This window comes from Euprymna scolopes, chromosome 45, assembly GCF_053919585.1.
Source record: "Euprymna scolopes isolate OS-2025 chromosome 45, ASM5391958v1, whole genome shotgun sequence".
NCBI classification, from domain to species: Eukaryota; Metazoa; Mollusca; class Cephalopoda; order Sepiida; family Sepiolidae; genus Euprymna; species Euprymna scolopes.
In genome coordinates this window covers 39,450,306-39,464,794 of record NC_136526.1, presented here as the reverse complement: position 1 = coordinate 39,464,794, position 14,489 = coordinate 39,450,306, and the positions used below count along the sequence as shown (strand labels likewise).

Here is a 14,489-nt window from a genome sequence, read left to right as displayed (position 1 = left end):
TTTTCTACAGGTGGGGGTCGTTTTTTTCGCCGATATTTTCGAAAGTCATCGCCTCTTTTCGAATGTCTAGCCTTTATTTAAACCCACGTCACTTCCGGTTTTGGCGATGAGCGCAACAACAAAGACGTCACGTTTTTTTTTCACATTCTTTTCCTTCTTCGCGGTACAGGTCCGAGCCAGCCTGCCTACTACCACTACTTTTTTTTTTGCTCAACACACATCAACAAACACCGGACAACGCCGGGCACCCAGGCTAGTATACATAAAAAATAACTTCTACTCTCCATAAATAATCAGCCTTTGCATTATCTCCCCCTTTCATGTTAATGTAGTATATGTTCCTTAAGTATGATATCATACTCCCAGACTTAAAAAAAAAAGAATAGGCGACAGGAAACTGTATGTATTTGCTAACATAAAAAAAATTACAAGAAACTGAACATGTTTTTTTTTTAATAACGAGAATTTTTATTTATACTTGTTCTTCAAAATCATAATATAAGTGACCACCGTCAGGTAAACTTTTACACTTTTTGTTGAAAAAGTCATATCTGCGGTAAATTTTGATTCTCCCCTCATGTTTTGGCATTACGGCGACCCTGAAAAAAAAAAGAATACAAAATTAAATATAAATAAAAACGAATTCAATGAAGACATTAGGGCATGCAAACGTCTAAAATATTGTCAGAATTATTGATAAAATTTAGTTATATATATTTAAATGGAGATAGGAAAATAGGTAAATATATAAATCTTAAAAAAAATACTTTCCAAGGATGAGACTCAGATAAAATATTTTCGATTGTTTTCTTTTCCTTATAAGGGAAATGGTTTCCATAATGTTTTATTGTTAAAGTGTTTTTTATTCAATAAGTCTGAAGAACAGCTTTTCTTGTGAAAATTTTTAAAAGACATAATGTTTGAATTTGTCCGAATAGTCTTGAAACAATTGTAACTAACGATGAAATACACTATTTGTTGCTATCCATCCATTCTTTGATGGCTTGGTTTTGTCAAAACAATATATGAATGCTCAATTATGAAATATGATAATTTTGTAGCTTACAGTTTAAGTCATCTCTTTTTGGCTTAAAATTTATTGGTATATGAACGATTACGGAATTTTCAATTATATAAACCCAGTAAAATTCGGAATACTACAAATAAGACGATATATATATATATATAATAGTCTATGTGCCTGTGTGCGTCTGTACATTTTCCTATCAAATTACTCTATCAATTAAAATTTCTGTCTAAACACTCAGGATTTTACATAGGGGTATTGAGATTTGATAAAATATTTTTCATCGGTTTTCGGCCAGAAATTTGGCTGTCAAGGTATCAAAATTAACCAATTTATACAGAGAGAGGGAGAGGGGAGAGAGTATTATTATATATATATATATATATATATATATATATATATATATATATATATATATATATATATATAATTATTATTAAATGATAATAGTTTTTGTACTAACAGATATTAGTGTTTCATGTTTACGTAATCGTCAGTGTAGGGGTGACAATTTCTGCCGATCATGAGATTCGAACCCAGAACGTGTGTTTCAGGTCAGCAGGTACATGCGTATAATTGCTATGCATTTTAAAACATGAAAATACGTACGCATCTTCGATGTTGAAGTAAAGATTTTGTTTAGAGGATATTGCAGCAGCGCATGTAATATTGTCTAATGGACTTCGGTGCTTACTTTCCCCCAGCACAAGAACTTTATAGTCCTGATTGAATTCGTAAAGATATCCCTTCTGAAAAAAACAAAATAAAAGAGAAAAACACCAACAAAGAAATTCACAATCAAGCCATCTAGTTTATTTATTTGTCTATTAACCATCATAATATTATTAATCATATTTCTAATTATCATTTTTTCAAGTCACAATTTTTTATTCATCTTTATTAACCATCATAATATTATTAATCATATTTCTAATTATCATTTTTTCAAGTCACAATTTTTTATTCATCTTTATTAACCATCATAATATTATTAATCATATTTCTAATTATCATTTTTTCAAATCACAGTTTTTTAATCATCTTTATTAACCATCATAATATTATTAATCATATTTCTAATTATCATTTTTTCAAGTCACAATTTTTTATTCATCTTTATTAACCATCATAATATTATTAATCATATTTCTAATTATCATTTTTTCAAATCACAGTTTTTTAATCATCTTTATTAACCATCATAATATTATTAATCATATTTCTAATTATCATTTTTTCAAGTCACAATTTTTTATTCATCTTTATTAACCATCATAATATTATTAATCATATTTCTAATTATCATTTTTTCAAGTCACAATTTTTTAATCATCTTTATTAATCACCATCATAATATTAATCATATTTCTAATTATCATTTTTTTACAAATCACAATTTTTCATTCATCTTTATTAGCCATCATAATATTATTAATCATATTTCTAATTATCTTTTTTTCAAATCACAGTTTTTTAATCATCTTTATTAACCATCATAATATTATTAATCATATTTCTAATTATCATTTTTTCAAGTCACAATTTTTTAATCATCTTTATTAACCATCATAATATTATTAATCATATTTCTAATTATCATTTTTTCAAGTCACAATTTTTTAATCATCTTTATTAATCACCATCATAATATTAATCATATTTCTAATTATCATTTTTTTACAAATCACAATTTTTCATTCATCTTTATTAACCATCATAATATTATTAATCATATTTCTAATTATCATTTTTTCAAATCACAGTTTTTTAATCATCTTTATTAACCATCATAATATTATTAATCATATTTCTAATTATCATTTTTTCAAGTCACAATTTTTTATTCATCTTTATTAACCATCATAATATTATTAATCATATTTCTAATTATCATTTTTTCAAATCACAGTTTTTTAATCATCTTTATTAACCATCATAATATTAATCATATTTCTAATTATCATTTTTTCAAGTCACAATTTTTTAATCATCTTTATTAACCATCATAATATTATTAATCATATTTCTAATTATCATTTTTTCAAGTCACAATTTTTTAATCATCTTTATTAATCACCATCATAATATTAATCATATTTCTAATTATCATTTTTTTACAAATCACAATTTTTCATTCATCTTTATTAGCCATCATAATATTATTAATCATATTTCTAATTATCTTTTTCACAAATCACGTTAGCTATACAATAAGTAGGCATTTTCAAATTTTATACGAAACTAACGGACATTGTTCATAACAAATAGCTTCATTTGTATTGTTTTAATTGTTTGGACAATTATCTACATTTTGGGTGTTATTGGCACAATGTTTCGGTCGGTGAAACCTACGGCCTTCATCAGGTTGTAGGGTGTTCCGTAAATTATAAAGAAAAAAATAGGATAAATCCTCAAAGGTTACAAGGATATTTTTTAAGACGTTCCTATGATCCAATTTTTACTGAATCACTACGCTAATTATCAACATTAGTGTAAAAAATGTTTTACGAAACCGTTGATAGACATCTCATGTGTGTAAAAAAAAACAAAAAACAGTCCGGGCACATCCTCAAACCCAGTGTCAAAATTCTTTCAATGCAAAACATGGATTTCAAACCTGATTAAGGTCGTAGGTTTCAACGACTGAAACATTGTGCCAATAACACCTAAGATGTGAATAATTGTTCGAACAATCAACGCAATACAAACGTTCATACCTCATCTCCAAAATTCAGAATTACAAATAGCTTCATTCACTTTCACTGTTTTCTTAAATGCGACTAACGCGGCAACAACTTCATTTTTCGAGGATTAACAGATTTTAATTGATTGATTAAAAAGTTCTTATATCGATATTTTTAGAAACATTAATCGAGCTCCAAAATACAAATCTCCTTTTTCTCAAAATGAATGAAAAATAGACAAATATGAGGGTGGTTATTATTAAGCCTTACTTACACACAACTGTGTTTTCTACCATCTTTATCAGCACCCACGCCAAACACGTCGAGAACCTGAACAAATCTTACATGTCTCGCCTTCGTAAGTTGATGAAATAATAAATCTAGTTAGAGCTTAGAAACCAAGGTTCCTGGAAAGTCTGATCGGCATTCCCCGATAAGAGTGCCACAGGCGATTAGAAATAAACTAACCCCTTCTAAAAGAGAGAAGGCGAAGCTTGGCAGGACGGACCTCCTAGAACTGCACAGAACTGTCTTCTCACCGTAACAACATGGATCAGGTCATTACAGGAGTGGTCTGATTTCTACTGATTTTGGTCGCCGATGATAATGATCCCTATCCTTCGTTGATTGATGGAAATCGATTGTCAAATCAAGATACTAAACGATGGTTTTCACTTTCTGTCAGGTTATATTAACTAGAACAGTATCAGCTTCGTTTAAAAGTCATATATACATCAGGTCAGATTCAAAGTTTTTGAAACAGCATATTTATTGGCCAAATATATATATATTATTTTTAAAATATAATTAAAATAATAATTATCCACTACGACTCATCAGAGTGCTTGGATCTGATGATTCGACGAAACACGTTGCAGTGGATAATTATATTTTAAAATAATACACATGCCGCTCCCCATATATATATATATATATATATATATATATATATATATATATATATATATATATATATATATATATATATATATATACATATATATACGTATGCAAATTGTTACAAACCTTCAGGAGATATATTATGTCATCTTCATAGTACCATATCGCACATTCGGGTTGGTACGTATGCTCGTTGGTATTTTTAATTTTTGAAAGTGGAAGAAATATCCCTCTGTAAGATGAAAAATAGACCCATATCCTGTCATCTGAAATATATTAAGACGAAATATTTTTACTTCAATTCTATAGAAAACCATTATTATTTAGTGTTATCAGCAAAAAAAAATTACTGCCGACCGAAATTTATAATAATAAAGAGAATATGAAGAAGAAGAATGTGAAAAAAGAAAAGGAGGAAGAAGAAATAGAAGAAGAGAAAGAAGAAGAAAAAATAGAATAGGAAGAAGAAGAAAAAAGAAGAAATAGAAGAAAAAGAAGAAGAAGAAGAAGAAGACAAAATAGGAGAAGAGGAAGAAGAAGAAAAGAAGAAATAGAAGAAGAAGAAGAAGAAGAAGAAGAAGAAAAAGAAGAGGGAGAAGAAAAAACAGAAGAAGAAATAGAGGAATAGGAAGAAGAAGAAGACAAAAAGAAAAAAATGAAGAAATAGAAGAAGAGGAAGAAGAACAAAAAAGAAAATAGAAGAAGAAGAAGAAGAAGAAGAAAAAACAGAAGAAGAAATAGAGGAAGAGGAAGAAGAAGAAAAAAGAAGAAATAGAAGAAGAGGAAGAAGAAGAAAAAAGGAAATAGAAGAAGAAGAAGAAGAAGAAGAAGGAGAAGAAGAAGAAGAAGAAGTAGAAGAAGAAACAGAGGAAGAGGAAGAAGAAGAAAAAAGAAGAAAAAGAAGAAATAGAGGAAGAGGAAGAAGAAGAAATAGAAGAAGAGGAAGAAGAAGAAAAAAGAAGAAAACGAGGAGGAGAGGAAGAAGAAAAAAGGAAATAGAAGAAGAAGAAGAAAAAAGGAATAGAAGAGGAAGAAGAAGAAAAAAAAGAAGAAATAGAGAAGAAGAAAAACAAGAAGAAATAGAAGAAGAGGAAGAAGAAAAAAAAGAAGAAATAGAAGAAGAAGAAGAAGAAGAAGAAGATTTAACCTGTATACAGACACCCTAGGACCTTTATTATTCCTAATATTCCTAAATGATCTACCCCTGATAAAACCGTCTCTAAGATGGGCATATTTGCTGATGACCCCACGCTCTATAACAGGCACTATGGGAAAACAAATGAACACATATCTAAGGAAATTGCAGAAACACTAGAGGAAGGCCTCCAATCTGTTGTGGAATAGGGACAAAAATGGATGGTCACATTCAATGCTTCCAAGAGTAAACTTGTTTTGGTCAATAATTGCAAGAAACCTCCTCTACCACCTATTGGCCAACAACACATTACCTGAAGTACTTCCTTTAATCTCCTCGGCATAACGTTCACAGGGAACATGAACAAATACATTGAGAGCCTTGCCAAGGCTGTTGCGAATAAGGTAAGCTCTCTCTACCGTGCTAGAAAATTACTTACGCCTGAAAGTATCCTGTGCCTCTATAAGGCCACCATTCGTCCATGTATAAAGTATTATTCTCACATTTGGGCTGTTGCATCTGCTGCTAGTCTCTCGCTCCTAGAAAGGATGCAAAAGAGAGTCGCCAGCCTGATAGGTCTTGAACTGTCATCTAAGCTTCAGCCCCTATCCCATCGACGGAATGTTGCATCCCTCTGCTTGTTTTACAAGTATTTTAATGGTGAAGCTCTGACGAACTACATGCACTTGTACCCCCTCGACATAAATACCGCGACAAATCTGACAAACAGCTAAATCCCACCCCTTCACAGTAGAGATCCCTAGGTGTAAGAAAGCCTTCTACTCCAGTAGTTTCTTATCCAGAACTTCTAGACTTTGGAACTCCCTTCCGGGATTCTGCTTTCCCAACGTTCAAGCGTAATGTGAACAGACAGTTCGCTACTTATCTCCCTTTATAATACCCCTGTAACTTACGTCCCCGATAGTAGCCTTCTGTTACATGATAAGGGCTGTTCCCTTTTCATGTAAGTATAAAAATAGAGAGATTAGTTAAAATGAAAATAAAATGAGAGAAAGCAGAAATCGAACCCTGGATATAAGTTTTAAAGAACAATAGGTTTAAATGGAATGTCCAGTAAATTGTTAATTCTGATGAAATAAATAATAAATAAACTATTCATTGTTAAAAGAATGTGGATAATAAAATATGGGTTAAATGAATTAGATATGTAGGTTGAATTCCTTTGTGAAAACAACAAGGAAAAAATAGGTTATTGAGAAATCAGAATGTTCAGAAACGTGCGACTCGCGCATGTTGCTGGCATGTGAATTGTGGTCACGTGGCCGGACATGTATGGATTTCTCAATATAGGAAGAGAGAATTAGTTAGTTAGTGAGTTAGTGAGAAACTGAGAGGGAGTTTGAGAACGACAGACGATAGTCTGGAGTTTGGAATTCGAACGTCTAGGAAGCGAGACGGTCACTTTGAAACTTAATATGTGAAGCTTTGAATTCTTGGACGCAAATCCCTCAATCGGTCAGGGAAGAATAAATGTTCAATGTGTTTTTATAACTGCCGTCTCCTGTGTCCATCATTACATGAAAAAGGTATTGTCTATTTATGTGTACAAACTATTTGAAATTCATCATCTAAAAAATATATGTGTTAGAAAGAAAATGTGTCTATTTATGTTATACAAACACTCCCGTTCATACGAACTGTCAAAGCATAAATGCCAACATGTAAATCCATCGGCATAAATGCAAACCTCTCAATTATCGGTCTGTCTATCTAGATAGCGAATCACCTCTCAAAGTTTATTTATATGTACACACACTCTCTCTCTCTCTCTCTCTCTCTCTCTCTCTCTCTCTCTCTTTACATCTACGTGTTAATGTCCACATCTCTAATAATGTTAATGTCTCCATATCTCCCATCTCTTCACACACATGAACTCTCCTAAGACTGTCTATCACTCTAAGACACTTATCCTTCATAACATGAACTACAAAAGAACATTCATCATCTTAAGTATAATAATGGAAGATAACATATAACACTTCTACTTCAAAATGGACCTGTGCTTTGTTTGGGGTGAAAATTTAATTGTAAAAAGTCAGGAATGATGGAAAGGCTGATGATGAGACTAATAACTTAAACTTTGCTGGAATCATGCGGAAGAATACAAAAAACGTGGGACGGATCACTGTTCCTTTATTTCCGAAATAACAATGTTTTTATTTAAATTCTAGAGAAAACCATTATGTTTAGCCGTTATCAGCAAAATCACCGTCGACCGAAAGTGAGAAGAAGAAGAAGAAGAAGAAGAAGAAGAAGAAGAAGAAGAAGAAAATTATCGAATAAAATTGTGCTGACAATTTTGGAATACTTATTGTCACTCACTATTTAATTTGCATTCAGAAACGAAATCTACACTTCGGGATGTCAATTTTCTTTTATTTACAAAATAAAAAAAAATGCCAATGAAAAAAGTTCCCTTACAAAAAATAAAAAAAACAAACACACATGTTAATGTTTATAAGCGATATTTTTAGGTTCATAAAATCATGAGTTATCTTTTCACGGACTGTAACCATTAAAATCTGTTCTCTGTGTCCTGCTTCCTTGGCTGAACGAAGATGCTGAAGTTTCTATGCAATATGAATAGACTTCTCGATTATCTCTTCGCGTAGAAAAACAGTATAATTCTTGAAGCGTCATATATTAGAAGTCATCACCTTACTATAAATAGCATTCGAGAAAAGCAGCAATATGTTAAAATGCCTTGCGTAGTGCCTAAGGGACGGACTTTGCCAACAGTGCAAACGAACTTGCTGATTTTAATAATCGAATTTTTAATCGATCTATATTTTTAATCGACTTTTCATCGACTTTATAGATTTTAACTTACAATCACCTGACGCGGTTTAATGCATGTTTTCCTTTTCAATTTTTATTTTCCATTTTCGTTCCTTCGCACTTTTGCTTCCTCAACACCTAAAGCTGATTCGTGGACGAATCGAAAGCGCTCGTCACAGTAACAACTATGGAATCTTCATTAATATTTTCAATCTTGATATAAAACAGATTATACGGAAAATCGAAACATCGAAAACAAGTAATCATAAAGCAAAGTGTCTCCGTTGCATTTATTAATGTTTGCTTGAATGAAAAAATTCTGCCTAAATATGCCAATGTCAAATATATATATGAAAGTGGCATATTTAGGCAGCATTTTCCCATCTAAGCAAACGTTGAATGCAACGGAGACATCTGGCTTCATGACTTAAAAAAAAATTTTTTTTTCGATTTTCCGTAAAGTCATTTTCATATCAAAATCGAAAATATTAATAAAGGTTCCATAGCTGTTACTGTCACGAGCGGTCTCGATTCGTTCACGAATCATCCTCAGGTGTTAAGTAAAGGGCGAAGGAGCGAAAATGGAAAGAATGTGTATTCATGAGAAGAAAACACTTTCTATAAATATAAATATCTTATGAATATGTCTCGAAAAAGGTTAGAAAACTTACTGGAATTTGAATGGTGATCGTGTTTCATGTTGTACAATATTCCTACCCAAAGGATTAAATGATATTTAGAAATAGACTTACCTTTAAATAAATATGCTTTAAAAGAATAATGAAATGGAATAATTCACAACTTCACAAGAAAAAAGTGAAGGAGTTCAAATAATATTATTAAAAGAAAAATAAGATGTGAGTAGAAAAAAAGAAATTGATTTTACACACGACTGTCAAGGCTGGACTGACTTATATATATATATATATATATATATATATATATATATATATATATATATATATATATATATACCAATGAGTGCCTTCAATGTTTTGTCTGCTTGGGGGTGTGCAAGTCGCTGGCAGGACTAAAAAGTCATCTTCGGGCACATGGACTTTCAATGACTGAAAGACTGGCACTCCTCTGACAATACGTCGCAATCACTATACATATATATATATACATACATATATATACATATATATGTATATATATATGTATACATATATATATACATATATATATGTGAGTACATATATATACACATATATACATATATATATACATATATATATATGCATATATATATGTATACATATATATATACATATATATATATATATGCATGCATATATATATATATATATGTATGTATGTATGTATATATATATAATATTGTTCGTTTGAGAGGAACAGTAGTAAAAATATGTATACTTCGATTAAATTGTAAGAAGTTTAATTCAAATCATATTTGATAGTTCACGCCATTAATACCCGGGAGATTTATTCATGATAAGAAAAAAACTTCTATAAATGTCTTAGAATCTTATGAATGTGCTTCAAAAAGAATACGAAAAGTTACTGAAATTGAATGGTGATCGTATTTAATGCTGTATAATATTCCTACCCAGAAGATTAAATGATATTTTGAAAACGACTTACCTTTAAATAAATATGCTTTAAAAGTCTTTTCAGAATGTGCTGCTGCTTGTACCCATTCGGGACCTCCAGGGAAAAGGGATTGGACACTTTTCTTTGTTCCATTTCTTTCCTCAATAACGTCACCTTTATCGACGAACAAAACGACTTTTCCGTAAACTAAAATTGAAAAATAATTAAAACGTTTTTAAAACTTGTTCTATGCATATAAAAAAATTGGGCTTAAACTTTGAGCTGCGATTTTGTCACGCATTTGAAAATATTCGATTCTTAAGGGTTCAGTTATTACTCGTTTTACCATTATGTTGTTTTAAAACTAATAAAGTAAATCAATATTAAGTTGATTTTTGGTTGTTACTTTCTGTTGGTGATTATTTGCTATTCTTGGTAAATATAGTAAGTTTCAATCCAAGCAAGCTGTGTCCTGCCTGGTGATATGGACAGTGTCACTGCTTCTTACTCATATCCCAATGCCATGCCCACGGAAACCATTCCAGCTAAAGGGTTATAATTTGTGAAAAGATGATTTAAAAGTTCAATCATTAGAAGTCTGATATCTGGATCTCCTTACACATTGCGCATGTTTTCGTCTTCAATGTTGCTTTTGACAATTCTTTTAAAACTCGATCAAAATTTTTTTTATATCGAGACAACACTTGCAAAACATAATGATTTTTCTTCCCTGCAACCTCTCGCCCACAGAAGGGACGCTGCAAGCCTGTTTTTATTTTATCGTTAATTCCATGGCAAGCGCTCGTCTTAGATCCAATCTCTACCCCCCTTGCCAATCTTTAACAAAAAACACTAGTCTAGCTGAAACCACTGTCAGTAATTTTCCCCACTCTTTATCTGTGCCTAAATCAAAACGTTAGGGAATTCCAAAGTCTAGCGGTTCTGGGGAAGAAACTACTGGAGTAGAAAGCTCTTACATCTAGGGATCTCTAATGAGTAGTGGTGGGATTTAGCTGCTTGTCGGGTTTGTCGAGAGTATTTATGTCGTGCTTGCAGTTCGTCAGAGCATTCACCATTAAAATACTTTTTTTTACATTTCGATGACAATAAAAATATAGGAACGTGAAATATTCGATGATCATCATTCAATCCCGGGCAACGTTGGGTCACACTTCTAGTCTCATATTTTTGCAGCATTCTATTTATACTGTACAAACCTCTAATCACCAGAAGGTTGTATAAAACACAAACACTTACCACTCATGGCCGCGTCGATGCTTTTAAATGTCTGATCGCAAAAACTAGCTGCTTCCTCATCTGTAAGCAGAGAGAAAAAAAACGTGATGATTAATATTACGTGTGAATATTTAAAAAAGAAAAGCGTGTGTAAATTGAAAATCCCCGTATAAAAATGAACAATTCTTCAATATGTCATAGATGACTTTGTAATATGTAAATAATAATAATCATAATAATAATATTAATAATAATAATATCGATATTTCATTCTGACTATCTTTTTCGTGTCTCTCCTACATATGTTACATGAAAGGGCTGTCCCCTTCTCATGTAAGTAAGAAGACCAACTAGATAAGTGAAAATGATATAAGGAAAAAGCTAGAATCGAACCCTGAAGGCAAGTGTTAAAGATAATGGAAACTGAAGTCTTAGGATTTCAGTCCATTGTTAATTCTATTAGAAATAGTTAAATATTGTTTATGTCAGAAAATCCGTCGATTCTTTTAGAAATATGGATATGAAATATGTCAGTTAAAGAATGGGCAATGCGAGTTAAAAAAATATTGTTTAAAAATAGGTTAGATATTAAACAATTAGAATTGAGGATTCTTTGTTTGCCAAAAGTGTGTTGGACAGACATATATGGATCCGCGTGGAAATTAATCACGTTATGGAACACACTTCTGACGTCATAAACGAAGGAGATTTCTCATTATAAGGATCTAGGGTTCGAAGTTAGAGAGTCAGTGAGAGCCGGAGAGAGAATCAGGAGAGGCCGAGAGGAAAGCTCCTTAGAAACGAAGGGATTAGTGTAGACTATGTAATTGAAAAGGCTTGGGTTCCTGAGCTCATCGCTCGGCCGGTTGAAGCCCCCTCGGTATTGTCATCATCATCGTAATCCCTGTATTACATGAACCCGTTAGATGTGCTTCTCTCAATATGAACTCCCGAAGAGAATATGAAGAAAAACGAGAGTTGGGGGGGGGTGTCTCTGATCGCGTAGCGTGGAATTAACTAAAAGCTTCTTGATAAATAGTTTGAGTTTTCCCGATGTGTGGAGATTAATCAAGTTCCATTTATAACGATTTGTATACAGCCCACGCTTCTGGTCAGCACTCTGTTATTGGCCTAAACTTGGAACCAAGCCGCTGCATTGCTACTTTGGACTTTACGGACTGTGCATACAAATCTCTTGCGTTATTTATCGCTGGAATTCCTGAAGGCGGCTTTAGTCTCACTACATCTGTTACGTTGAAATCGATGGAAACAAATGATTTCTGTTCGCAATGGCAGTAGCACATTCTGGAGAGAACTACGGCTGGCTGTTAGTTTTTTTTCTGGATTTTTGGGGAAGTTGTGAAGCGGTCTCTACAGACAATTAACCATTCCATCAGGTTTGATACTATAGAGGACACGTTCTTTCTAAACATGGAACGCAGAGGGATATCTGATATAAATGTACGGAAGCTATCACAGTCAGCCACAGAGTATCGATATACTGTATGATGGAAAGGTACGTCTGAGGACTTATTACATTTCGTTTTTTATCTTAACTGAGACAACCGAGTGGTCAGAAGATCCCAGTGGAGACGGACAGGGCATGAACATAGCTCAGGGCAGAGAAAGGTCTAGGAGACTTGCATACTGACTATCAGTGTCGGGCACATGGGTGGCTTCGTGACAAATCTGAGTTAGGTCGTAAGCCATGGAGAAATCGTGACAGAACTTCCCTTCATCATCTGTCTTGTTTGAGTGAGTTAACCATTCCCCATGTTGAGCATTGAAGTCTCCACAAACGTGATTGTTAGTTAAGGTATGAGCAGACAGGATGTGGTAAATTTTCTCAGATACACTCTCAAAGATAGTAACTCCACTGTTGTGCGGCCAATAGAGGGCAAATATAAACGCATGTTGTAAGCAAGTGCAACCTGGAACCACATATAGAAAAATTTAGGGTCTTCACTGAAGATGTCTCTACATTGTTGATTACGTTAAGTTTGGGAAAATGAGTTAAAAAAAAAAAAAAAACTATACAGAATACTGTTAGAAACCCACCGAATATATTTTCACGGTAATATATATTCTATGGGGTTTTTAACAGTACTTTGTATAGATTTTAAGGTTTAACTCATTTTTCCAAACTTAACGTATTCAGTGCTCTTACTAGATACCCAGCTCTAAGCCATTGCCATGATCTTTCATGAGCCACTTCTGCTATATCCTGGGAAGAACCTTCCATGCATTTTCTTCCTAGCCAGTTCCTCTGCCCTTTTTCTATCCATACGTTTCACATAATTATTGATTTTCAGTTTTTCACTTACGTGTTTTCGGCTTGATTAGCTCTACTATTCCATGCAGCAGACGTCTGTGCAAATCTAGGAGTACGCTGTCACGAAGATAAAGTCAAAAAGCAATCAAAAATGTTGCAGATGTCTGAATTTTATCTGTAAAATATGTACATCAACTTATTGTCTTCTTACAAACACTTAATTTATATATTTGTGTGTCTAGATCTTAAAGATAACTTATATTAATAAAGAAAAATCTTATGTAAATAAAGAAAAATAAATAATATTAATAAAGAAAAATATCTTATGTAAATAAAGAAAAATAACTTATATAAATAAAGAAGAATATCTTATGTAAATAAAGAAAAATAACTTATATAAATAAAGAAAAATAACTTATATAATTAAAGAAAAGTAATTAATATTAATAAAAAAATAAATTATATGAATAAAGAAAAATAATTTATATAAGTAAAGAAAAATAACTTATATTAAAAAAGAGAAATAACTTACATAGATAAAGGTAATTAATATGAATAAAGAAAAATAACTTATATAAATAAAGAAAAATAACTTACATTAATAAAGAAAAATAACTTATATAAAAAATAACTTATATAAATAAAAAAATAACTTATATAAATAAAGAAAAATATCTTACGTAAATAAAGAAAAATAAATTATATGAATAAAGAAACATAACTTATATAAAGAAAAATAACTTATATTAATAAAGAAAAATAATTTATATTAATAAAGAAAATAACTTATATTAATAAAGAAAAATAACTTACATTAATAAAGAATTCTAACTCGAGGTAGATAAAGCCAAAAACATCCACGCATTAATATCCAACGAAGGC

The 14,489-nt window shown here is 31.5% G+C and overlaps 1 protein-coding gene across 1 annotated transcript; it reads right to left on the bottom strand.

Moving 5' to 3' along the window:
- Window positions 1–444: 444 nt before the first annotated feature.
- Window positions 445–11,414, bottom strand: LOC145269083 (uncharacterized). Its single transcript, XM_080124680.1, has 5 exons — window positions 11,357–11,414; window positions 10,151–10,306; window positions 4,738–4,877; window positions 1,637–1,776; window positions 445–599 (listed from the first exon to the last, which is right to left on the bottom strand). Exons 1-5 carry the CDS (start codon window positions 11,361–11,363, stop codon window positions 473–475), a joined length of 570 nt encoding a protein of 189 aa, XP_079980806.1. The 5' UTR covers window positions 11,364–11,414; the 3' UTR covers window positions 445–472.
- Window positions 11,415–14,489: the final 3,075 nt, after the last annotated feature.